Raw genomic sequence first — 24918 nt, 5'->3', positions numbered from 1 at the left:
TGTCTGTGGGGAATCTCGACGTGTTCTAAAACTTCCTGTTAGATGGCTGCGCACAGTGGACTAAAGACAGGAAATGACATCGTTACCAAAATCATGTATGGAAGCTTCACAATGGACTTAAAGAAACTGTGTGCCTCTCCAACGGTGGGGACTTGTAAGAAGCAGAAAATATGTGAACAAAGGGCACAATGAAAGGAAATCCACAAAAATTTGTTTATATTCACAAAATTCCAAAAACATGTTTCAAATCTCTGATTTCAGTACAAAGTAAAATGTACATTTCTAAACTGTAAACAGACAAACAATAACCAGACGTTGTCCTAAGAAGAACATACCTATTGACAATCTCTCTCTACAAATATATATGTTTATATTCCTTCATCATTTTTAAAGTCTACCTTTGATCAGTGGGATCATGATAATAAGGTCTGTCATTGGCAAAAATTAAATATAGACAGGTGAGCCATTTTTGAAGCCCAGCTAATGTAAGAGTGAAACCCCCAAAATCAAAAGTGCTAGATTGATACTGAATCAACTTCCTTAGTATTTATTATCTTTCTGGTTGGCTTATCTGTCCCCCATAAGCCAACATGTAACCTTTTATATAACCGTTTTCAGTCTGTGGTGTCGTCTCATCACTATGTTGCAATTTCTTCGTCAAACATGAGTTTACAGTTCAGACTTCATCAACTGGCTGGACGTGTTGGAGATATTAAGGTTTCACTTGCTGTGAGAGAAAAAAAAAAAAAAAAGAGGAAGCAATGTTAAAAATTAGTGCAAATATGAACATCAACACGGTCAGAAGAAAAGAAAATGTAATTCTCAAGTCTTACCTGCAATTTGCTGTAGACCCAAGGAAGAACACTGCTCACTCTGGTGTAGACACCAGGCTTGTTTACATCACCACAACCCGCTCCCCAGCTGGTGATCCCCACCAGGTACCAACGACTGTCTGCTTTACACACCAAAGGTCCTCCACTGTCACCCTAAATCACACGCATGAAAAGTTAGCAAAGACTGTTACCTGTAATTTTTGTGCCTAATCAAAGAGCGAGGGGGAAATTCACAAGTGTAATTTGCTCTGTTCTTTGCTTTTCACGTGTCATCTGCTGCATTTCTGCATCATATTCACAACAGGGTTAAAATAAAATACATGCAAACACAAACACGGCCATCAAAACCACTAAATAGTGACAATTTACATCCATTTCTAAATGGCTATTTTAAAAAAGACAGAATCGTTTCAGTCTCAAACACAGCAAAATACAAAGAAAATATTTATAATGTAGAATTTAATACAGAGAAATATTTCAGATATATAACATTTAAAATATTGTTCCATGTGACACAGAATCCCTGGCACAGTGTGTTGAAATGTTTCACAATCAAATTTTATATTTTCAATTTTAAAAAAAGTGGATTTTAAACTCAATTTCAAAAATTGTTTTCTTAAAACGTTTTTTTTAAAAAACATTTGCTCCAACTTTCAGCAGATGGTATTTTATTCACCTATTATCTATGATATGAGCAGCTTTGGTGTATCACATAGCACAACAGTGTTTAAATGAATATTTTAATAAATATAGACATTTGTCGTTTGGTTTAGCACACAAATAGCTTTGTGAATTTACCCCAGACTTGACGGATTGTCATAAAACAGCCTCACCTGGCAGGAATCTTTGCCTCCTTCCAATTTCCCAGCACAAATCATATTACTGGTCACTCCACCTCCGTATACTGATGGATGGTTGCACACCTGTGTGCCAATGATGTCCACACTCACTTCCATTAGGTCCCTTGAGACGGTTCCTTTTATTAGAAACAATAAAAGTGAAATATGAGTGAGTGAAATATGCAAGTAATACCAAAGAACAGATAAAATTTCATATTTGTGTATCATAGTGTCATGGAAAAATTACTATAAGGTCACATTTGCTGGTCATGTCATATGATATGCTTATGAACTATCACCAAAAGAATTATTTGGGTTTCATGTAGAAGATTAGAAGTTGTTTTTCCACTACTGCGTCAGAACCAGACTATCTCTCCCTTTGTTTAATTCTTTATCGTTGGTATAAAACTCATGTGTTGTCTCTGCCTGGCAGAGCTTAGCAAGCTTTTCATCCAGACCTGCTTCATTACTGATTGTCCTACAAGCTCTCTGTATTGTGCACAATATATGAATAAACCTGATTGAGTGATTTCACCTGAACAGTGCTTGGAAATAGAATTTTTTCCACGACAATAGCAACTGCTACAATTTTTTAGGATTTTATTTCACTACATTTTTAGATTATTCAAATACAACAGGGCCTCCTCCCTCATGTCCGCAGTGTCTCATTCAATTAATGATTAATTATGTAGTTAACATACAAACTGCTGACAGATTATTTGTGTTCTTTTAGTGACACTGACGTTTCTCTATTAATGTTCTACCCTCGCTTTTATGCAGCTTTCAAGTCAAACTCCACATTTTCAAAACCCGTTAACACGCAGGTCTAAACAGCGGCACTCATGGTCAAAGGGACACATTTTGTTCCATTCATACGTTTCAATTATGTTGTAGGGTTTACTTGCTTTAGCAATGTGCTATTATGCATTTAGTGAGATAACAAACGTACATTTTTCACTGAAACGAGTCACAGCATTTTCTTTTTTTTTTTTTACCTGATCCTGCCTTAGTAGTGCCAAAACCAGACGTCCAGCAACTGGGTACCTGTGAAAAGTCCTGGCCATTGAGTGGAAGGCAGACTGGCTGAACATTATCTGCAAAATCCAAATGCATTTAACTTCAGTAAATTCATCAGTCGCTTTGTGCTTCCTTGAGAAAATTAAAGGAAAGACAAAGTGTGTTTTATCAAATTATCAAAGTGAGACTAGATAAAGCACATGTTTACCTGTAAGGGAAGAATATTTTTGCTAGTAACACATTAAAAACACTGTACTGTATTCTTTTTAAAATGCAACAGGACAATTACCATTTTCTCTTTAGTTGTCTCAGGCAGTTTGTCCTGACAGCCAACCAAATTACATAATGGAGGTTATTTTTACTGTGCCCACCATGTAAAATCCCAATAAAATACACACAACAAAGACATAAATATTTTCTAAGACACCATATGTACCATTTAACCTAACTATTACCATTTAGACACTTCAATAGCTGGAGTCTTCAGTAGTAGTGGCTTCTTTTTACTAAAAATAAAAAGATTCCTAATGCTCCTAAAGATTTCTCAAAAAAGCGGCACTATGAGGTAAAAATTGCTCTCACCATTAAAAGTAACTTGAGATGTAAGCTTAAGAAGAGCAACGTCTTGGTCACTGGTCCTGCTGTCGTAGTTCTCGTTGAGTACGATCTTCTGAACCAGGTGGGGCTGAGTTAGCTTATCCAGAGACACAATTCCGGTGTACACTTTCCAGTTTTCAGCAGAGAGGTAATCCCTGAGGTGACAGTACAATACATTTTTCACCATAAAAGAAGTTGACTGGTCACGGTTTATTTCAAAATCTCAGTTTTCCACAAACTCAAAAGATAAACACCGTTACGACGTTCTGCAGTTTTAACGCAGCTCACGGGTTTTACGTTGTGAACGATAGAGCTCACAGAGTGAAAAAGTAAACTCTACGGTAGGAATTTCTGTATCACTCACTTGGGGAAACAATGAGCAGCGGTCAGCACAAAATCTGGCGAGATCAGGATACCACCACAGACGTGGGATCCTTTGAACTGAAGCGACACCTGCCAAGGCCACTGACCCAATTTAGCCGCAGAGCCCCCAATGATCCGGGATGTAGCCGGCTGTTTACCACAGTCTGAGGAAGAGAAAAGTGCAAAGGAAAAAGATTTAGTTATTCAAGGTTGATTTTATTAGTTTTTTGGGTTTTTTAGCTGCTGTAGAATGGTAAAAAGTTCCCCCCTTGAAGTTAGCATCAGTTTGTCTTTTTATGTTCCGAGTTGGTCTTATTCTAGTGACTTATTCACCACCTGCGTCATATAAATTTCAGTGGTATCAATTCTTAGCCACTCCTTAGCATGCTCCTTGCTTCCTGGTGTGTCACAATGTCTAGCCTATCTTTGATTCCCGCACTACAGTGTTGGTTTTGCTTTGCATCGCTAACATATTTATGCAAAGATTTTATGGGTACTGGCTTCCTAGTGGAGCTATTGTTGGCTTTCAGACATGGCTTTTGCATATTCCTGTCTCGCTGTAAGAGGGACTCTCCGAGTGTTACGACTTCATTCGTCAATAAAACATGCCTCTTGATTGACTGACTTTTCAAAGTTGCTCTAAGGCAGTGTTTCTCAATTCCGGTCCTCATGCCCCCCTGCCCTGCATGTTTTAGGTGTTTCCCTTCTGCCACACACCTGGATTAAATATGTGGGCGATTAACAGGTTTCTGCAGCACTTGATGGTCATGCAATAATTTGAATCAGCTGCTCTGGAATAGAGGTACATCTAAAACATGCAGAGCAGGGGGGCCTGAGGACTGGAATTGAGAAGCGCTGCTCTAAGGTGTCTACATGACTGGTTGGTTGTTTGGTATTCATCTGTGCTTCCCTGTGAATTACTGGGAACTTATAAGTATACTCTGGTTCTCCCAGAATTTCCTCTGAAGAGGCGCCACTCGCCTCATAACCATGCAAAGTTTAAGCGGGTATAGTGAATGGATGGATTGGTAATATTTAGGCCTGCATTCATGTATTGGACCACACTTGGACTGACAGGTGATCAATTTGACAACTAATTTAGGTCTAAAATGGTTTAACTTGTCCAGTACATGGAGAAACAACAGGTGGTTGCAGGCGTCTAGAACAACAGTACAAACCAAAGCAGTGAAAGAAGGTGTCATCTTAGCAGATGGGTAAGTAGTGTGGGAAAAAGCAGGCAAATAAAAGCATAAACATTGGCACAATTTTCCCCCCCATATATCATTTGAAACCTTTGCAGTCTTTTTTACAAGAGCTAATATTCAATATTTAAATTTCAAAACTATTAATGTGAGAAGAAAAAAAAAAGGTTACGTGAAACTGTGTAAGTGGAAAGGCTTTACATGAGTTAAAATGAACAATGAAGGGAAGAAAATGGAAGCTGTTGTGTGACTGTAGGTACAGATGGAGGCTTCTTACCCACACACTGCAGAGAGACGGTCTTGTCGTTTGGACAGGAAGAACTGCAGAATGCAGCAAGAAATGCATGCCAGTTACCATAAGCACACGTCTAAAAGGAAACAGTTTGATTATGACCTGATAAGTCAGTTTACCTGGTAGTTAAGAGACCCTGAACAAGAGAAGCTGAATTGCTGGTCAGTTTTAAAGCCATGGATGGATTTGAATTCATTTCTTTACTTAAATAAGACCTGAAGAAGGCAAAAAAAAAAAATAATTATTCAGACAACTGAGAAAGCAAACCAGCCAACACAGCAGAAATTTCATCAAATCAACCCTTGATTGGTGCTAAATTGGTTCTGTCAAGCTGAGAGACCAAAGTAATTTTGGACAATTTTGAATTGAAGTCTAAGTACATGGGCAACAGGGGAGGAGAAATGAAATGGAGCTCTGTGCATATGATATAGTTTGCAGAGTGAAAATCTAATTCTCACTGATGGCTCCTGTAACTGGATCTGATAGAAAGGTTTAAAAAGTACTTTAAAGAAGCCAAGGGATGTAAATGATTAATAAATCTCTGTCACTGCACAGAGTTTCTTTAAAACAGAAATTTGTTTACTGTCTTAATCCGAGCTGTGAGCAGACACGGTCAGCATATTCCTTGTTCCAGCCTCTGTAACACACTGGCAGGAAGCGTCCATCTTGGGCCGTTTTCACCTCCAGGCTGTTGCTCACTCCGAATCGCACTATAGAAGACAAGGAGCGAGTTTTTTGGTTTTTTTTGTTAGCTTGTTTTTTTGGGGGGTTCTTTTTGGAGAAAAGGTGCATTTAGCTTAGCTATCCACGTTCTTTTGCATTTACAACCAAAAGAACATTTACAACCATAAACATGTCACACTAACTTTCAACTCTTAGCATTTATTTTATTGTTCTCATTGGTTCATAGTTTGAAAAAAAAAGTTGGAGAAATCACTGTATAACAGTGTATTTTAATAAAAGCCTGGCTGGTGAAGTCTGATTGTGTGCCTGTGTGAACTCACCACAGTTTGTTTCATCAGAGCCCTGTTGGCAGTCCTTGATTGCGTCACACTGGACAGTGTTGTTGGAGCAGGTGTCATGCTGAAGCAAAACATTGCCTCGGTCAACATCGTGTTTGCTGTTGTCACCGTACTCGCTGTCCGCTAATGCTTTGGTGCCAAAATAAACTGTGGACGTAAAAGTGGAGATCATTAATAATGAAATGATCAACAATAAACAACTATAGTTTAAATAAAAATGGAACTTCTGTGTATGAGAACAACCTGTTACAAGCTGTGCACATGTTTTGTTAATCTAACTGGGTTTTTCCTGGCAACCTAATTGATCAAAACAATATTACAAAAAAGTGAAGGGAAGACTTTGTCAGCCCAAATTCCTTTATTTGTTTTATTCTCTGCAACCCGTTTTTATAACTGTATGACCTTTTCTGTGCAATGTGCTCAAACATTTCTGGGTAAGTAGAACCACTACTGCAGAAACCAAATGAAGCCCAGGATTTTAATGGGGTTTTTTGTTGTTGTGACTTTACACAGCAAATTAACTCTATGCACCTTTTCTAATGTGTCATTCAAAAACAAAAATAATCATGCTACCATTAGCTTAGCATTTACAAGGAAATTGCACTGCACAATAACCATTGTGAACAGGATGTGAGTTCATTGAAAACTGTCAGCTACATCCTTTAAAAAGAGAAATGTTAGAGCTAAGCACTTTTCAGAACACACATTGTCAGAAAAGCACCATTAATTTTTACAGCATAAACCATGTTGTGTGCAATTTAACTAGGGGTTTGGTGTCGAAGTGAAAATATCAAGATGAAAAAACCCTGATGCTATTGATTTTGTGCAAACTCTGAATCGTTTACTTAAGTTAATAAAGTAGACATGAAAAAAAGAGAGCGAAGCAGACGCATATTCATGTCTTTAGGCTGTGTGCGTCATGGTTTAAAACGGTATCAGTGTTATGTTGGAGGAGCCAATTAATATTTATGACTACATTCACTCATGTACATGAATAGACAAACTTTACCTCCAAGCCATATTGCGACTCCCAGCAGAGCAAGCACCAGTAGAGCCGCCGCCCCGGCCTTCAACAGCTGAGCCTGGTTTCCACCGCAGTTCTTTTTCTTCTTAGGCACTGGAAAGAAACAGAGAAGTCACAGATAAAAATAAAATAAAAAACAACAAAAAAAGCATAGAACTTTATGGTTTAGACTTGTGTAATCTCGACAACTGTAGAATTTACTCACATGAACTGGGTTCAGTGACTGGGGGCGGAACAACGGGTGGGGGATACTGAGGGATATAATGGGGCTGGTTTGGGAATGTCAGCCCTGGGTTTGAGCCATACACCACTTCTTCATATGGCCTGAGAGGGGGCTGAGTGTGTAGACCAACAGGGTAGTAGGGAGGAGGAGGTGCGTCCTTAGGAAGAGACAGAGGAGAATGTAAAAAACATAATATTATACTGAGTTTGTTCATTGGGAAAGGAACAGAGTGCTATATGTAATAAGACAAAAAAGAAAATGTATGCTTGTCACTTGCATTTTGCTGCCAAGACTGATACCGTAACATTATTTTTTATGCAAAGAACCAAACTATCAAGTGTATATTTGAGTCCACAACGGAGTAATAACCTTGAAACACAAAAAATGAACGCATCTTGGCAACTAAAACAAGAAGTTCAGAAATTCCTTTGAGATTTTCCTTTTACCGCTTTCTTTTCCGTTCTCTTTTGCTCATACTTTCACATAGCCATGTCAAAAATTTCCAACAAAAGCCTGAATCAATATTTGGATTTTTCAGAAAGATTGGGTGATGTCAGCATACAAAAGAGAGTTGATAAGAAGGAAAGGAAAACTGAGACTGAGGATTGAAAAGGAGAACTTGACATAGGCGTTCCAGCATAGTTCACCAAGTTGATTTTACATAGCTCTACTTCCTGTTTCACCCAGTAGATGGTTGAAGTTTTGCTATTATGGGTGATGTGGTAACCAAAAATGAAAAGGTTGAAAAGAGCAGGGAAATATTTGTATGAGTAATTTTCCATTAGAGGAAGTTTTGCCATATTCTATTATGGAACATGAAAAGTGCCCTACAAAAATATTTGTACACCAATTTTTTTTTTATTGATTTTGTCACATTGCAAACACAAGTTATGAAGTGTGGGGTTTGTTGATGGTGGACCAAAACCGGGACGCTAAATCATTTTGAATATTTTAATGAAAATATTAGAAAACAAAAACTTACAAAGATGGATGGAGCTAAAGTAAAAGCACAAATCATAAATGCTGGGGAAAGAAACCATAAGGAGGCAAGAAGAGAACACAGAAGTGACAGGAGGATCCAGGGAGTGATGACTGAATTTGAGAAACTTAAATACTGAGGAGGTAAAACGCTGAACAAAAGACCAAAGACAATGAGTCTTTATATTAAGGTACAAGAGGAGGAAGCAGGAAGCAGACTTAAGAGAGGGAGAGAAAAAGTAGCACAGGAGACAAAAGGGAGTACACAGGGGACTAGGAAAGAAAGAATTACCAGACTAAAGAAACCTAATAAAACCAAAGTAACAAAGCATAACTATAAGAAGTAAACATAACCAGAAACACCAAGAACGAAACTAATTGAAAACAGGAACAAGACAGATCTAACAAAAATAACAGAACAAAACTCAAAACAACCCCAGATACTTGAATGTATTTTATGTGATACATCAACGCTGCAGTGTATAATTGTGAAGTGAAAGTAAGATTCTATGATGATTATTCTTTCAGGATAGGCAAGGCGCTCAGTCAATACCTTATAAAACCACCTTTAACTGCAAGTGCACATTTAAAATGGCTCAACCTGGATCACACTGAAAGAATCCAAACAGCAGTTTTCAAATCTATGCACAGATTTTTGGTTGGCTGTCAGTCTTTATGTTAGTTGGGCTCTACCAACAATAAATGTTTTCAATCTCTATTCCTTTGTATGTTGAGGGTCATTGTCCTGCTGGACGTTGAACCTCCACCCAAGTATTAAATCTTCAATAACATCTAAAAGGTTTTCAAAGAGTACCCTGTATTTATCTCTATCCATTTTTTCCCCACATATCCGGTTTCCTCATTTTAGCCAGAGAAGCCTGTTGCCTCCTTGTGCCGAGGCAGTTTTCCTCTACACAAAAAACATCTTATCATTGATGTCATTAAATCAAGACTGCATTCAGAATCAAAATAAGTGGGACACATTGTTTTATCATGACCTGTGTTTTAGTTTGACCCCTGTGATGCTGCCTGAGACTCCCAGATCAACCCCAGACCTCCCATCCCAACCAGTTCCCCATACCAATCTGTACCAGTGCCCACTGCCAACTCTCACCTCCATCATTCTTCCAATCATCTCTGATCAGTTTCCATCCTAGCCTGATCCTAACCAAATCCAACTCTCCAAAATGATCCAGATTCAGATCTTTTTTTGCCTGTTCTTGGGTGATGCTGTTTGTATGTGAAGAATCCTCTGATGGCTTCACAAAACAGGTGTAATTACACAAAATTAATTACACACTGACACACTTGGCACTGGATCTTATTTTAGGGTATCAAATGGGGCTGAAGACAAATTAATCACAATTTAAAAATTTTAACCAGTGAAAAATAGGATCAGTCTCCTCTCTTCAAAAGATGAGTACTTTTGCATCACTGTGTGACTCATTGTATATACAGGTTCCTCTATTTAATGCGCAGTGGTGTATTACTTTCTCTTCAACTATGTTTCCAACACGTACTTTGACAGCAACATCGTCAATGAATGCCTGTCGTGAGATGTTTATAACTTTTCCTGTACGTGTTTGTCAGAGTATATGGGGTTTAAATGTATTTTCAGAGACAACTTGCTACCTATGTGTGCAAAATCAAGGCAGGGAGATTTGACCAATAAATAAGAAAATCCACCTAAAAACATGATTTGCTTTCTTATGAAATCTATTTCACTATATATATATATATATATATATATATATATATATATATATATATATGTATATATATATATATATATATATATATATATATATATATATATATATATATATATATATATATATATATATATATATATATATATATATATATATATATATATAAGCTTACCTTAAATCTCTGAAAGGTAAAATAACTTAAGCATCCTAGAAAAAGAAAAAAACTTTCATAACTTAACATTTTACTGAGCCCTCACTTATTTGCAGGGCAGTCACGCGACAGTCAAATTGGAAACTAAAATTCTTTAATGTTCCATGTAATGTGACTGCTTGAGCGCAAGTTGGCACAACTATTCGTTCCCTCCTTAGCTTCAATATTTACAGAAAGTCATGAATGTGACCAGACAAGTTTGTGATGTGTACTTTCTCTGCTCTAAATGAGGCTAACTGTACACATCTGGTTTACAGTTAGCCTCATTGTTAGCCTTTGTTGCTTTGGGAAAACATTTCCCAAGGTATTGTGTTACTGCTGTATTCATGGAGTTTGGCTTACAACTAAACTCAAGAGTTAATTTTATATTTTTTCCAATTACTTAAATGTTTGAACTAATTTTTTCTTCATCATTATTGTACCTACATAAACTCTTAATTTCCTTTAATATTATTTTAAGTCTTATTTTTCCTCTTCAAAAACTAGAACATTGTGTGCTTGTAGCTCTTTATCACGTTTCTGGTATTCTCATCACAAAAGGTGTTAATTCAAACTACATTTTCACGTGTTTAATTCTATCGGTCTGTATGTGTTGTACAGTAACTACAGTATATTGTCTGGATAACTAAAAGTTGTTTCTTTGAGGTATTTGGAACCGACTCCAAAATAAGTTGCTGAAAATCCCATGAGAAATCTTACCAGGAAAGTATAAAATTGGTCTTTTTCCACATCATAAAAAGTTCACTTTTCCAAACAAACAAAAAAAGAAAAAAAAAAATCTACTTAAAGCTGAATTCAAGACAGAATCCTTCATTGGGTCAGGTAGATCATCATTCATCACACCCCACTTGGGTCCACAGACAAACAGCATTCTATGCAGGTTTAGACAGAATCTATCCAGTAAAACAAACACACCCACAATTCAAAGTGACATTTCAATTCTGATAAGCTTCACAAAATATTGAAGAAAAGATAAAAATTGAGGTAAAAACCTACCACATCTCTCTTTGCCATTGGATTTGGGACAGCTACAACTTGAGCGTGGAGGTAAAAGCAAGTGGGTGGAGCTTTTTCACAACCAGGTTATTTCTGTTACAGCAGTAGTCAGAACATGGTGGTGAAACATTAAACTCCTCAGTTCGTCTTTCCCCGTTTTATGTGAAGTTGGATTTTCAGCAAACTGAAACATTAACTATAAGGGTTGCTCTTTGTCGTCCCTCCCCACTTTGCTTGAGGAGTTCATTCTTTGGTTCACAGAAATAGGCGTGCCCAGCAGTTTTTCACCTGCCAGGCCAGTCACACTGGTTGCGTGACTTTGCATCATAGCTCAAATTACTTCAGCTCAGCTGACAAAGACAACAGTCTCCATAAAAAGTGCCAAAATTATAAAAAAAAAAAAAAAACACCTCAAAATACTGAATGGCGTAGCACCAAGATACATTATGGATTTGCTGTTTTATCAACCTTCCAGACCAAATTTAAAACCAACTTCAAGAAAACTGAATTTGTACAGTTAGAAGTTGCTTGGCCCTTTCTCCAAGAGAGAATGGAAACTCAGTTAAAGCAATTTGCAAGTCATAGTCCATTCACTGAGGGAAACAAGAAAACTCAAAGGCCCCCGTCAGACTCCAAACCCAGAATCTTACCTGTTGCAAACAACGTATTCATAAACAATTCAAATCTTGATTGTGGTTCTCAATTTTGGGCAACATTCAGCATCAAAGACCGATAAGTGTCTAACCAATTGACTGGGTTTCTTAATGAAACTCAAGTTTAATTTTAAAGTCTAGGTTCAGGAAGAGCCCATAATCATACTGGATGCTATTGATCACAGAGACAAGGTTTAAAGGGGGGGAAATAATTGTACTCTGAAGAAAAAGATTAGGCCTTTTAGTTTTAATTTAAAAAAAAAATGTTCACAAGTCAGAGTCCACAACTCTGCATCAAGTCCACAGTTCCTACCATTTCAGGCAGGGCAGCTCTCCACAAAATGAGGTTCTTGAATCAAAGGTAGCTCACCATTAGAGTCCACAAAAATGTCAAAAACATAACATTCATTTGAACAACATTTCAGTTTAAATTACAAGACAAGTGTAGCTAGCGCTTATTTTCAAGGGGGAAAAAACAAATGTACTGTTTCAAATGTTTTTCATCTTATTGCACAAAACACAAACTCATTAAACAGTACAAACCTTGGTTTTGAAAGTGTAAATGGGTCCTAAGCTTGAGTTCTGGTGAGCACCTATTATGGCTGGTATTGCACTGAGCTAACAGGTTTAGCGTCAAGACTGGCAGCAAAAGGAAAGGTTGAGAAATGACTTTGTAATTTAGTTAGATCAACAAGAGGTTTTACTAACTACTGAACACTAGGAACTTACCACTGTGAGTAGAAAAGTCTGAAAGTTCAAAAACCTTTCAAACAGACCTCTCAGTCAGACAGAGAAACCGAGGAAACAGGAAGTGACATGCCTTGCTGTCTCTTTTTTGTTTTACTTTTTAGAGAAGCCACAACAATGCAGCTTGGTAACCAGGTGCAGCTGCTGAACCATGGATTAAGTGTGTCTAGAAAAGTGATGGGCCAAACCTTATTTGCTACTGACCCCAACAACACTAGAAAACTGTTCACTTTTTCTCTGAGAAAATGAAAGCTTTTGTTATTTTTAAATTATAATGAGGTTGAGGAATATTATGTCGTTTTCCGAGTACATATCCTTACTTGCACCTGATGTCAAAGGTAACTGTGCTGTTAATTACAGCTACAGTATATTCTCTTGAGGTTAGACCCACGATTTGTGGGATTCCCACTAGCTGTATATTGCTATTGCAATAAATATCACAAATATTGTGGTAAGATTTTAAGACTATGTCATCACCCCACCACATATATATATTTAAAAGTTTTAGTCGGTTATTCATCACTTTTACACAAAGTTATTCAATGCCGTTGTGAAAGGTTCAAAGAGCCACTTGCAATCCAGAGCAGACTACCAGTCTACATACATGAAAAGCAAACATGTTCTGTTTTGTTTATCTTTGGCAGTGTATTTGTTTTTAATATGTAAAATATGAACAAAATCCGGTTTGAAGTTTTCCACATAATATTTGAAAACATAATAATTCACTAATTTTAAATGAAAATCAAACAGCAGCCCTTGTTGATCTATTTGTTTATTCTTTGCTGTTGTTGTTGATTCATAATGAAAAAAAATTCAATAACCAAAATATGCTCATGAAAAGTGTTTTGGTGTTTCATCTTTAAAAAGATAAATTTCCAAAGATAACTTGTTATCCAAAATTTTGACCAGCCACCACTAGAGGGCAGCATTACGTCGCTACTAGACATTATGTTTTAGTCCCAAGACTGAATTTTATTATCGGAGGGGTATGTCTGAATTAATAAAATCCATGTTGTGAACAGTTTTCTACTTTCTATACACCAATAAAGTATCTGGTGAATTCATTTTACTCTTGGATCATTTAAGTCTGTTGAATCTAAATGAATCTGAAAGGTTATGGCACATATGTGATTATTATTTTCTTCTGTATGATTATTAACAATGAGATATTTGTTCTGTATCCACATTAATAATTGCATGTCAGTATATGCGATTTTTAATGAGCAGCTGATGACGTATAAATCTATCTGCAAAATGCCAGTAAATGAAGTTCATCTCGTGACTCAGTTAAGTTGAATTATCAGCTCAGTCAATCTAAGTTTTAGTTCTATGACCATTTAAATAGTTTTGGTATCAGCTGACCTTTCTTACTCTCTAACTCACATTGTGTATTTCACCCAGGAAAATAACATATCAGAAGATCACAAATCAGAAGCGTTCTAAAAATAATACTAATAATATGGTAACTGCAGCACATCTGCTGCAACTAAAGCCAGACCAAATGTTTACAAATCTAATATGTCAAAGCAAAAAAAAAAAAAAAAGAAGAAATAAATAAAAAAGTGTTAGTGTTTCACCTCTCTGACCCAAACTGTCATACTCAGAAGAATGTGATTGCTAAGAATAGTCAACAAACACCCAGAAAATAGTGAATCATAGATCAAAATTTACTGGAGCACCAGGGTTCCTTTCCATAGAAGAAAGCAGCTATTACATCATGGACTGAAAGACTATTGAGAGTGAAGGAAACAGCTCCAAAACAGCTATAAAAAGGTTTTATGGTCAGACGACCAAAGGCTGCACAATTTTGGCACAATAACATTTATGGGAGAACCTTTTTTTTTTTTTTACTGAGAAAATTGCACCTAATATCAAGCATATGAGTGTTGTTCCACTTCCAGTGCCAGTGGTACTAGTTCAGAAGTGGAATAACAAAGAGGCAAAAGCACAAAACAAAGTCTTCAATTTCACATCAAATCAGCCTCTTTTGGACACTTGTACACTATTTAGTGCTCCAACAAAATAATGAATTCCATATAAAAAGTAAATAAATAAAACTGTTGATGAATCATATGGGATAACAGTAATTTTAAAGAATGGCACAAAAGTGAACCTTTCAGAATATAATGATGTATTCTCAAAACGCAATGCATGAAAAATTAAATTTGTCGATTCTTAACGCTTGAGCGTTTACCTTAATCTTAAATTTAAATGTTCCAGAGCTTCTGGTTTTGGTAAGTAAGATGGCCAAGTTAAGAGATAAACAAACACTGTCACACTAAAAAGCCAAAGTTAAGCCTCAGCCTTTACATGGCAACGTCATTTTGATGAGTCATCCTGCCACCTTTGCAGCAGTTTTATTTTTTTATTTTATATTGTTTGCCTAAGATGTAATTTTCTATGATTGTTGTTAATATACAGAGCATACAGTAAACACAATGTTTCAGTCAACTTTTATCACTTTTTCTTCAGCATAATTTTGCAGTAAGATTTTCAAAGGCCCTATGAACGCTTCAATTGTCATGTGGAAGTCATGCTCTACCACCACTAGAGGCTGCTATGTTGCGTTCTCTGCCAATAAAGTTTGGAAGCCGCGGGGAACTCTTTTAGAACAAATAACTAGTCAAAATAAAAATAAAAATTCCCCTTGTTTGAAAGTCCTGTAAATAATCTTTGACATTTTCACAAGGACTTTTCACACATTTCACATTTACTCAGTTTCTCTGTCCAAGCACAAGATAGAAATCAAAAAGTGACACCAGTGAGCAACCAACTGTTTTGTCTTTTTCAGGACTCCTACCAGGAAGTAAAACTTGAAAAAAAATTCCATTTGAGGAGGAGGTGAGAAGCCACCTCTCTTTACTTAAGAGAAATGTTGTTTCTCAGAAATGAAAAACAAGAAATTATATTGGAGAAGAAATCAAAATAAGCTAATTAAGTTCTGCAAAGCCTGAAGGGACTTCTCTACTGTTCTATGATTAAAATAATAATGAACTACTTTACAAGAATCACTGAATTACTGAAAGCTACAAATGATCAGAAAACATCCTGGTCAGTCTGGTCTAATTTATGTTAAAATAATAGTTTCAACCAACGTGTGGTTGCAAAAGATGTGGATGCCCAAAGTCCAGTGATTGAGAAAAAATATCCTGCAATTTTTAGATGCATCCGTTGTTCAACACACCTGAATCAACTAAAAGAATTATTTCATCAGCATGTGTATTCAGCTCTGCAGAGGCTTGGTAATGAGCAAATCATTTGGACCATGAGTGTTGGAGAAGGAATACAAGAAAATGCAGGATAGCATTTTTTTTGGTGGACTGGACTTGGATCCCTAGGTGTTAACATATCAGCTTGGGTTTACACTCTAGGTAAAGATAGTATCCAGTATTCTGTTAGCACAGTGAATAATACTAAATACATTCTAGCTAACATAATGGTGTTACCAACATGTTATTATTTCCATATTGGTATATCTGGGCATGAATAGCAGATAGTGTTAATTACCGTATTTTTCTGACTATAACCCGCTGCTTTTTACTTATATCCCGGTGCGTCTTTTCTATGGATTTTTCTTCCACCACCAGGGGGCTCTTTAGCAGGAAATGAATCATTGGAAGTCAAAATTGGAAATAAAAGAAGAAAGTGCTAATTTTCATTTAGAACAAGCACATGCTAGCAGCAGGCATGACGGAGAATTTTCTTCAAACTCATACCCCCTCATCATGGAAGCAACACGAAGAAAAAAAAATGCTGCCTTTAAGTTGAGGATCGATCTGGCAGTACAGGAGGGAAATAGAGCCATGATAACAGATTTATTAAGGACGCTCCCTCTGCTGTGTCCTTGTGAAAAACCGACAGTGGCGGAGATACCAGCGGCTTATATATGTACGTTTCCATTTATTTTTTATGTGAGTGTGTTTTATAGTAAGGTGCGCTCTATAGTCCGGAAAATACGGTACTGGTATTAGCAGCATGTAGTAACAAGTAGCAGCTTATGCTAGCATGCTAAGTATGCTAACAAATTGGCCCAAACTAGCCTATCACATATGGAGAGTCATAATCACAGCCTAACTTTAAACATTTAAAGTGTCACCGACACAATACAACCACTTACACACGCGGAACTTGTTTGAATTAAAGATGAATAGTTATATTCATAGATTTGTTCATTACCATTCAGTGGCTTGGAGGTGACAGCTGTCCAGTTCCAACCCTTCGCCATCTAACCGTTCCTCCCCAGAAACGTTGGAGTCATTGTTGATTCTTGAACTATATGGCTCAAAGCATAGGGTTGCAGTCTTTCAGTGGAACCAGATCCCTCTCCTTTTCCCCAAATAGCTTCTTTCTCCAAAAACTTGTCAGTGGAACAAAAAATTCCCTCAATAATCAATGGGGATTTTTTTTTTCAGTTGCTTTGCTTTAGATTTTTTTTTTTTTTTAAAAACATGAATTTTATTTTGCAGAATAGTTTTAGAACAATCCATCATTCACAATTTAGTTTCAGGATTCAGTGCACAATGTTAATCTGACTTAATAAATGTGCTTCCAGCACTATTTAGTGAATTGTAAAAGTATCCACACCAATAACGTTTTCACATTATGTAATAGTATAATGTACAATTTACAATGTACTATGCTATTCACATTATGTAATAGTCTATTACATTGAACACTATGTTAGCTAGTCTTACTGTTGGTTTTTTTTTCTGGAGTTTATGTAACTTTAGGTCAACACAAAGATTGTGTTGCAATAAAGTGGAAAGTAGTTTTTGAATCTTTTCGCAAAAACAAAAAATGTGAAGGTGTGGCGAGCATTTTTACTCAGAAACCCTTAGTTAATCTTTCTTAGAACCTTCTTTTGGTGCATTTCAGCGGCATGTCTTTTGTGGTATGTCTCAACCCTCTTTGAACATCATGGTTTGAAAGAAAACCAAGCTATTGTTGCTGCTGCTGCTGTATGTTTGTATTCCTTTTTCTCTGTGTGAACCTGCACTCCAGTCTTAAGTTTTTATACAGCCTCCAACAGCTTTCTTCCAATATCAGCCTGTATTTATCCCCACCCATCTTCATTAACTCAAACCAATCTGACTGACCTTCCCGAAGAAAATGACTCCATGCTGCTACCATCACAATGCTTCACTGTAGGGACGGTATCTTGAGAGTGTAAGTTTTCCTCCACAGACAGTACTGTATGTAGGCCAAAAAGGTCTGTGACCTGTTGTGACCTGGCCCCCTTTCTACCTTTGCTGTGTCCCTAAAACACACGCAAGGTTCAAGGGGTATATTTACATTTGCGAGGTACTATTTGTTAAGGTTATGATGTAATTCTACATTGGAATAATCTATGGTGAAAATGACCTACATGGATCCAAGTAATGAATAAGGGCTAATCAATAACATGTCTTCTGACACAAATATACAAATATGCAATGCAGCTGAGCATGAATGAGGTTTTTTTGATATAGTCTGTGACCTGAAAATTCAGATAGAGTATGCAAACTTTTCACATAGTTATCTGCAGGTTAACAAAGTCTAAAATCCACCTTCCAGAATAAATTTGTGTAGACTGTATGTATTTTATTTCTGTAAGCTTGTGTAGAAACAAGTAACATAAGACATAAAAATTCCCCCCACAATGTAGCTAGTGCTACTTTTCATGAAATAATGATGAAAGTCATAAAAAAAAGTGAAAGGGGTATTCCCAATACTTTCCTCTTTCCTCTGTTTTTACAGTGAGATGACAGACCAGCCTGTGCACTGTGACTGTATGGAAAGAAAGATAAGGCAAAAAAAAAGAGGAAGTAAAGGCTGAGAGAGGAGGAGAGATGTGAAACCAGAAAACCCGTCACTGATGATGTCACAGCAGGAAACTCATCATCTAGAGGGCGGGGCGGGAGCGAAAGGAGATTTAGAGATAGGTTTTATTTTTTTCTTCAGATCGACAGCTATCACAGAAGAGAAAGCCGCATCACGGCCTTTGATAGTTTTCTACACTGATAATGGTTTCAGTGATCCGTCACTGATCATTGGAATGAAGGACTTTGCTGGAAGCTGTTGAAGGATTCTGACTGGGTGTTTATATCCTTCTCAAGAGCCTAAAAATGGATAGAGAAGATAAGACACTGATTTTGGTCTTCCTAATCCTATTCATGGGACATGTTTCAGGTAATTGTAACCTTTATTGATCATAAATGTTAAGTCCTGTTTTAGATTTTAAAAGGTACTTGTCATACTGACTTGTTCAGTATCAGTGGATGGCAAAATTTGATAATTTATAGTGGTCGTTAATACGGAGAGTGTTTTTAAGTTGTGAAGAAAGACAACTTTTTAAAGTTATTTCTACTTCTCCCAAAACTTTGGTGGAAAATTATAAGTGGAGTAAAGATAGCATAAATAAAAAATCTTAATATATAAAGTACATTTTTCATAATTTTTATTGATCACACTTTGACTGATATTTACTCAAAAAATAAATAACAGTGAATATTAAATAAATATTAAATACTTATCATTAAAGTATGAGTTTGACGGCAAGTAAAATGTGTTACAGATTTAAACAAACTCAACTGTAGTCTTAAGTAATATTCATGACATTGGCTACTAAAGTTGACCTTAGTGTTCAATTGGAACATTTTCTCTTTCTTTCTCATGAATAGGACACACATAGGAAAGGTTAATGCTCTGTTCCCCTTCTGAAAAAAATCCCCCAGTGCCAGTACAAATCCTATGATTTGCAACCAGACTTCCTCTTTTCTTCTCTCTACTCTTTGCAAAAACGTCTAAAGATGTCTCTTCTCGGCATATATTTAGCATAAATGTACATTGCAGATGTTTCCTCTTTGCAAGTAATGTAAAAGCAATCAGTGATTGGAAACGTTAAAATGACTGTACAAGCAGATGCTCAGATTTTTGCATGATTTTTTTTCTTGACACAGGAACAGCCGTTCCACCGCCTAGAAATGTGGAAGTCCATATTTCAGAGGATGAAGTAATGATTCGGTGGGAAGATCTTGAGAATGCCCCATCAGACACGGTGTATAACGTTCAAATGGGAAAGTATGTTGAAGTTTTAAATATATAGTTGTTTTCAGAGAGTGAATTGCATCTGGAGTTACACATTTCAGTAGCAGTTCAGCTTTCATAAGACTCTGTACCATCTGGTTTGTCGCATTTGTCTCATTTATTGTCTGGTAAAAATTCTGCCTTCAGGTATGGCACACCAGACTGGGCCAATGTATCCAGCTGCATGGGGATCGCAAGGAACTACTGCATCCTTACCGCAGATATAAAAAAAATAAATGACTATAGAATTTTCTACAAAGTCAGAGTTCAGCTCGTCAAAGGAGATCAACAGTCTGACTGGAGAGGGAGAAGATTTTGTCTAAATGAAGGTAAGTATTTCAGTTAGCGCTGTAGTAATTGTATCAAGATTAACTCAGCTTTAGTTGTATTAATTTTCAACTTGTTCTCTATTCAAAGGTGAATTGCAGCCTCCTTCCTTTAGTTTGTGGGCTACTTCCAGCACACTTACAGTCTATGTCCATGAAAAGCCCATCTTGAGAAAAATCTTTCCATATGGACTTGTCTACAAGTTGTATTTGGAGGAAACTGATCGAGAAAACAAGGTGAGTCAGAGAATTAGACAGGACATAGCCTTCTGTAACCACAATATCTCTTAAACTCACACGTCACTTAAAAGCAGTAATAAAATGAATATTGAGTAAAAGCCAGATACTTTACTCCAGATTAATTTTTCTTTTTTTTATTATTGCCAGACTACCACAGTTTACCTGGAAGACGATGAAGGGAGGAAGAAGACTTTCACTGGTCTCCAGTGGGGAAAAAAGTACTGCGTCAGCATCGAAGTCAAACCCAGTGGTGGTCTCTACAAAAGCAACGTGTCTGCAAAACAGTGCCTGCTCCTCCCAGAGCAAGGTAGAGTAAATTGTTTAAACTTACCAGTAATTTAAGGAACTATTCGAAACTATTCAAAATCTTTAATATTTTCAAATTTTGTCACATTTAACCACAAATTTGTTCTTTTTTTTTAAATCTAGAAAAGTGTATCATGAGTTTTCACTGAGCTCCCTTTACTCTAATATATATAGATCCATCAATGTTACATGACCTTTTGAAAACAAGATGATAATTATAATTCTGTATAAATATCTACTACAGAAAATTTAAGGTCATTTTTGAAAATCCACCATTTTATTAGATTTTAATATAAAATGTATACAATATATTCTCTTCTATAGGATGTGGATATTTGTGGAAAATGATGTAATAAGAAATGTGTATAGCTTCCAAAGTCATTACTCTCCATTTTGCAATAAGCTATGCAAGGGAAACACCAGACATGAGAAAGAATTTCTGCTGGTCAGATAAAACTAAAACGGATTTTTTATTTTTTTGGCCTATGCGCAAAGTATTATGCATGACTCAAAACGTACTGCACGTCACTTGAACAAACCATTTCTCTGGTGTAAAACATGGAGGTGACAGAATCGTTCTGTAGGAAGTTGGTCAGAGTTGATGGAAAGACGGATGAGCAGAGCTGCTTTGGAAGAATCTGCAAAAGACCCAGAGCTTCAGGAAAATGGCCCAAAGCTTACAGCCACAGCGAAACTAAATTTAGAATGTGTGTCAAGACTTGAAACTTGGTGCTCACAGATGCTTTGTTTTCAATTTGACTTAACTTTTTTGCTATGACTCAGCAGACATTTCAGTCTCTTGAGAGCAAAGCTGGTAGTGACGCGTCCAACAAACAAAATTCCAACAAAATACAGTGAAGTTTCTGTTTGCAACATTACAAAATGTGGAAAAGTTTGTTAATGAAGAAAAGTTACCTGTGTAACCCAAGATGAGACGATAGCATGTAATACAGCAAAAAACATTCCATAAAATTGCCTCAGCTTGTTATGTTTGTATATTTTCGCCTTGAACTGATGGGTTTGTAAAATGGAAATTTTGTTTTTCTTCTTTCAGAATTTTACATAATAGCTGTATCATCCTTATCTATTCTTGGGACCCTGATAGTTGCGATCTCCAGTCTGTTGGTTTACCTGAAGCGGCCTGCAAAAACGCCTGTAGCATTGGTAAGATTAAAGACAAAAAAAATAAACAACTAAAAATGAAAATGGTTAAAACATGACATTGCTCATGATTTCTGTTCATCTTCTCTTCCCCCGCTTTAGAAATCCCCTGTGAGCGGCTGGCGGCCACTATCTGTGACAGAAGGGTCCATGGAGGTGGTCACGGACAGAGGATGGTTTCTTTCCAGTTACAGACCTGACACAAAACCCGCAGTGACCGAGACCAGCCTTACAATAATAGAGGATGAGGAGGAGGAGAACAGGAGGACCAGCTTGGACAGCGGGGTCAGCGTAGAGGCGAACTCCGCTGCAGACAACAGAGGACAACGCCAAGAGAGACAAGAGGACAGCGGCTGCGGGAGCATGGGAAGCCCGGAGATCTCAGCCCACAGTCACACAGATTACCCTATGCAGGATGACAGCATGGAAGCGGATGACGTCAGCAAGAGGGAGGACAGCGGGATGGGATTGGGACGCCCACACCATTCCTCGTTCTTGAAACTTGACAGCCAGGACTCAAAATCTCTTGTCGAGACAGTCATTGTTGGGAACTACCGCACCCAGAGCCCGTCTGAGACGCAGGTTCAAAGCAGCGATAGTGAGAACATGTTAAAACAGATCCCTGCACACTCGGTGTTGGCTGACGTGGTGACGGGATACAAGCCCGGGCCGCAGTCCTGTATCTGTTCACTAACAGGCCAGTGCAGCTGGTGCCACAGACACGGGAGTTATGGACCCGAAGGAACCAAGCTGTGCAGAACAGTGTGTATCGAAAACGTGCTGCTTGGTGGGACAAGTGACCTGGTGGACTCGAGCAGAGTCGGTAAAACATCCATAGACTCTGTTATAATAAATTTGGAAGAGTCACTTTTACATGTGTCTGACACATTTCCCCTACTGATGTCAAAATACGAACAGAATAGCAACATGAACAATGTATCCCTCTCCCTCTGTGACGTTCAGCTGACAACTGACTAACATGGTGTGGAAAGCAACACTATTGCTTTCCAATTGCTCCTGACGCACGCATCACATTGAATGTTTTGAAACGGAAGTGAATAGGTTGCGAAATGCTCCGAAAGATTCAGCCGGTAGGACGAAACAAATCAAGTCGCACTCTGGTTTTAACCCAGGCCAGGCGGGGGAAAAAAAAAAACAAGCTAAATGGCAAAACTACTGACTTATTAACCATCCTTGATGCCTTGTGAGCTTGTTGATTGAAGAAGTTCTTCGAACCTGCTTCTCTGGGTGTATCGTTGACTGACTAAACTGCACATGCCGGAAATGAAACCGGTACTAGGAGCACTGTGAAAAAAAACTGTGACAGTTAACCCGCTATAACATTTCATGATTTTACCACCTCTGCCTACGACACGTCGTCTTTCAAGTTCTTCTTTCTTTTTAATGGAGAGCTCCTTCACCTACGCCTGCAGTATTAAATAGATCAGAAAAAGAAACAAAAAAAAGCAGCAAAACATTCATGTCCTTGTTTTCCCTGATGTCTAACAGATCACTGTTTTTGGTTCAGCCTCATTTGCCTCAGCAAGTAGCCACCCTAGACCCGTTGAGACTATTTATGCTGTGTTTCTAAAAATAAATTTATTTATTTCATATTTCAGCCTTGGCTTGGGTGTGATTGAACCATCTCTTTGGATTCTTCTAGAAAATTCCACCCATAAATTTCTCGGTCGCTGAGTAAACAAGTGACACAACATTTAGGCAGAAAAACCCTGAAACAAAACATGTACGCAACAAAGTACGGGATCCCCGAATGCAGATGAACTACAGGAACCTGTGCTGTGGTTTTTTACACACCTAAACAAGGAAACAAACACTTCCTCTGCACATGCATCCACCGAGCTCAAAAAAAAAAAAAAAATCCCAGAGCACAGTTCTATTTTTATTAATCTTTTCTGCCATGGTAAAAAGGAACACATCAAAACAGGCCATATTTTTTCCAGATACCATTAAAAAAACATCATGTGACCTATTTCTTCTTATATGCAATGAAGTTAAGAGGAAGTGAGACAATTTTTGGTTTTTCCTCCCATCTGGGAAAAAGCAAACTTCTTTTTTGAAATGATGAATATTACAAGGTATTATGATAAATATCTCTTGTCTGAATTACTCAAAGCAAAGAGAACTGAATCCTGTCTAGTCTGTCATCTTCTGCTTAATATGTATATTATATATAGTATGTATATTAGATGTATGTTTATGTTACATCCTAGGTTTTTACATATAGTCACGTCATAAAATTTTATAATCGTCTCACATCGTTTCTATTCAGGAAGGAGACAGTTTCTCAGTCCTAAAGTTGATCATCTTTTTGTGGAAAATGTGTGTTTTTAGCATGAGAAAAAGCTAAATACCTTTTGAAAATGCTGATTGCTATAAATAAAAATGGTCATACCCGTAGTGTACTGAAATGGACCAACCAGCGACTCCGAGAGGAAGAAGTCATTACTCCGAAACCAACATAAAAAGCCAGGTTAACAAATTCACTCAAGAAAAAGACTTACTTTTTAAAGGTATGCCCTGTGGTCTAAATTTGGGGTCGGGAGGGTTGCTGGTACCAAACTCCAGCTACATTCCAGGCGAGAGGCGGGGTTCACCCTGGACAGGTCGCCAGTCTGTCGCAGGGCAACACATAGACAAACACAGGACAAACAACCATTCACACACACACTCACACCTAGGGAGAATTTAGGGAAACCAATTAACCTGAAAGCCAGAGTATCCAGAGAGAACCCATGCATGCACAGGCCATGGGCTGAGAATTGAACCTAGGACCTTCTTGCTGCAAGGCAACAGTGCTACTAAGTGCGCCACTGTGCAGCCCCCACACTGTAACATATGGAAGAAAATGAGGGGATCTTGCAAGCTTGGATACACCAGCTCCACTATGTAGGGGTGGTAAAATCACATTGTGTGGGTATTTACCTACAGGTCGGTGTATTCCACTGGCGCATCAGCCAAGAAGTACAACTTTTGACACGAGTGTGGATTAATTAGAGAGGCTGTAGCAAACCCTTTAGAACATACCTCTGTAGAATTTCACAGAAAACGCAAGAAATCTGCACAGCACCTCACACCAGCTTTCAAGCACAA

At 37.5% G+C, this 24918-nt stretch overlaps 2 protein-coding genes across 3 annotated transcripts; one reads left to right on the top strand and one right to left on the bottom strand.

Moving 5' to 3' along the window:
* Positions 1 to 199: 199 nt before the first annotated feature.
* tmprss13a (transmembrane serine protease 13a) lies at positions 200 to 16968 on the bottom strand. Of its 2 annotated transcripts, none has more exons than XM_044120647.1 (13): positions 16886 to 16968; positions 7395 to 7569; positions 7175 to 7282; positions 6148 to 6312; positions 5727 to 5853; positions 5263 to 5358; positions 5129 to 5172; positions 3651 to 3813; positions 3272 to 3441; positions 2668 to 2766; positions 1667 to 1809; positions 834 to 986; positions 200 to 727 (listed from the first exon to the last, which is right to left on the bottom strand). In XM_044120647.1, the coding sequence occupies exons 1-13, from the start codon at positions 16886 to 16888 to the stop codon at positions 713 to 715; spliced, it is 1461 nt and encodes a 486-aa protein (XP_043976582.1). In that variant the 5' UTR covers positions 16889 to 16968; the 3' UTR covers positions 200 to 712. The 2 variants fall into 2 exon arrangements, with proteins under 2 accessions (XP_043976582.1, XP_043976581.1); XM_044120646.1 differs by lacking the exon at positions 16886 to 16968 and adding an exon at positions 11310 to 11504.
* Positions 16391 to 23420, top strand: il10ra (interleukin 10 receptor, alpha). The gene is made up of 8 exons (XM_044120645.1): positions 16391 to 16597; positions 18446 to 18877; positions 19648 to 19768; positions 19922 to 20103; positions 20192 to 20337; positions 20488 to 20647; positions 21701 to 21810; positions 21910 to 23420. Exons 2-8 carry the CDS (start codon positions 18814 to 18816, stop codon positions 22783 to 22785), a joined length of 1659 nt encoding a protein of 552 aa, XP_043976580.1. The 5' UTR covers positions 16391 to 16597; positions 18446 to 18813; the 3' UTR covers positions 22786 to 23420.
* The last annotated feature ends 1498 nt before the right edge of the window (positions 23421 to 24918 follow it).

The sequence above is a fragment of the Gambusia affinis genome, linkage group LG06 (genome assembly GCF_019740435.1).
Source record: "Gambusia affinis linkage group LG06, SWU_Gaff_1.0, whole genome shotgun sequence".
Classification (NCBI taxonomy): domain Eukaryota; kingdom Metazoa; phylum Chordata; class Actinopteri; order Cyprinodontiformes; family Poeciliidae; genus Gambusia; species Gambusia affinis.
Note: the sequence above shows the minus strand (reverse complement) of the source record. Positions and strands in the feature narration are given on the sequence as shown.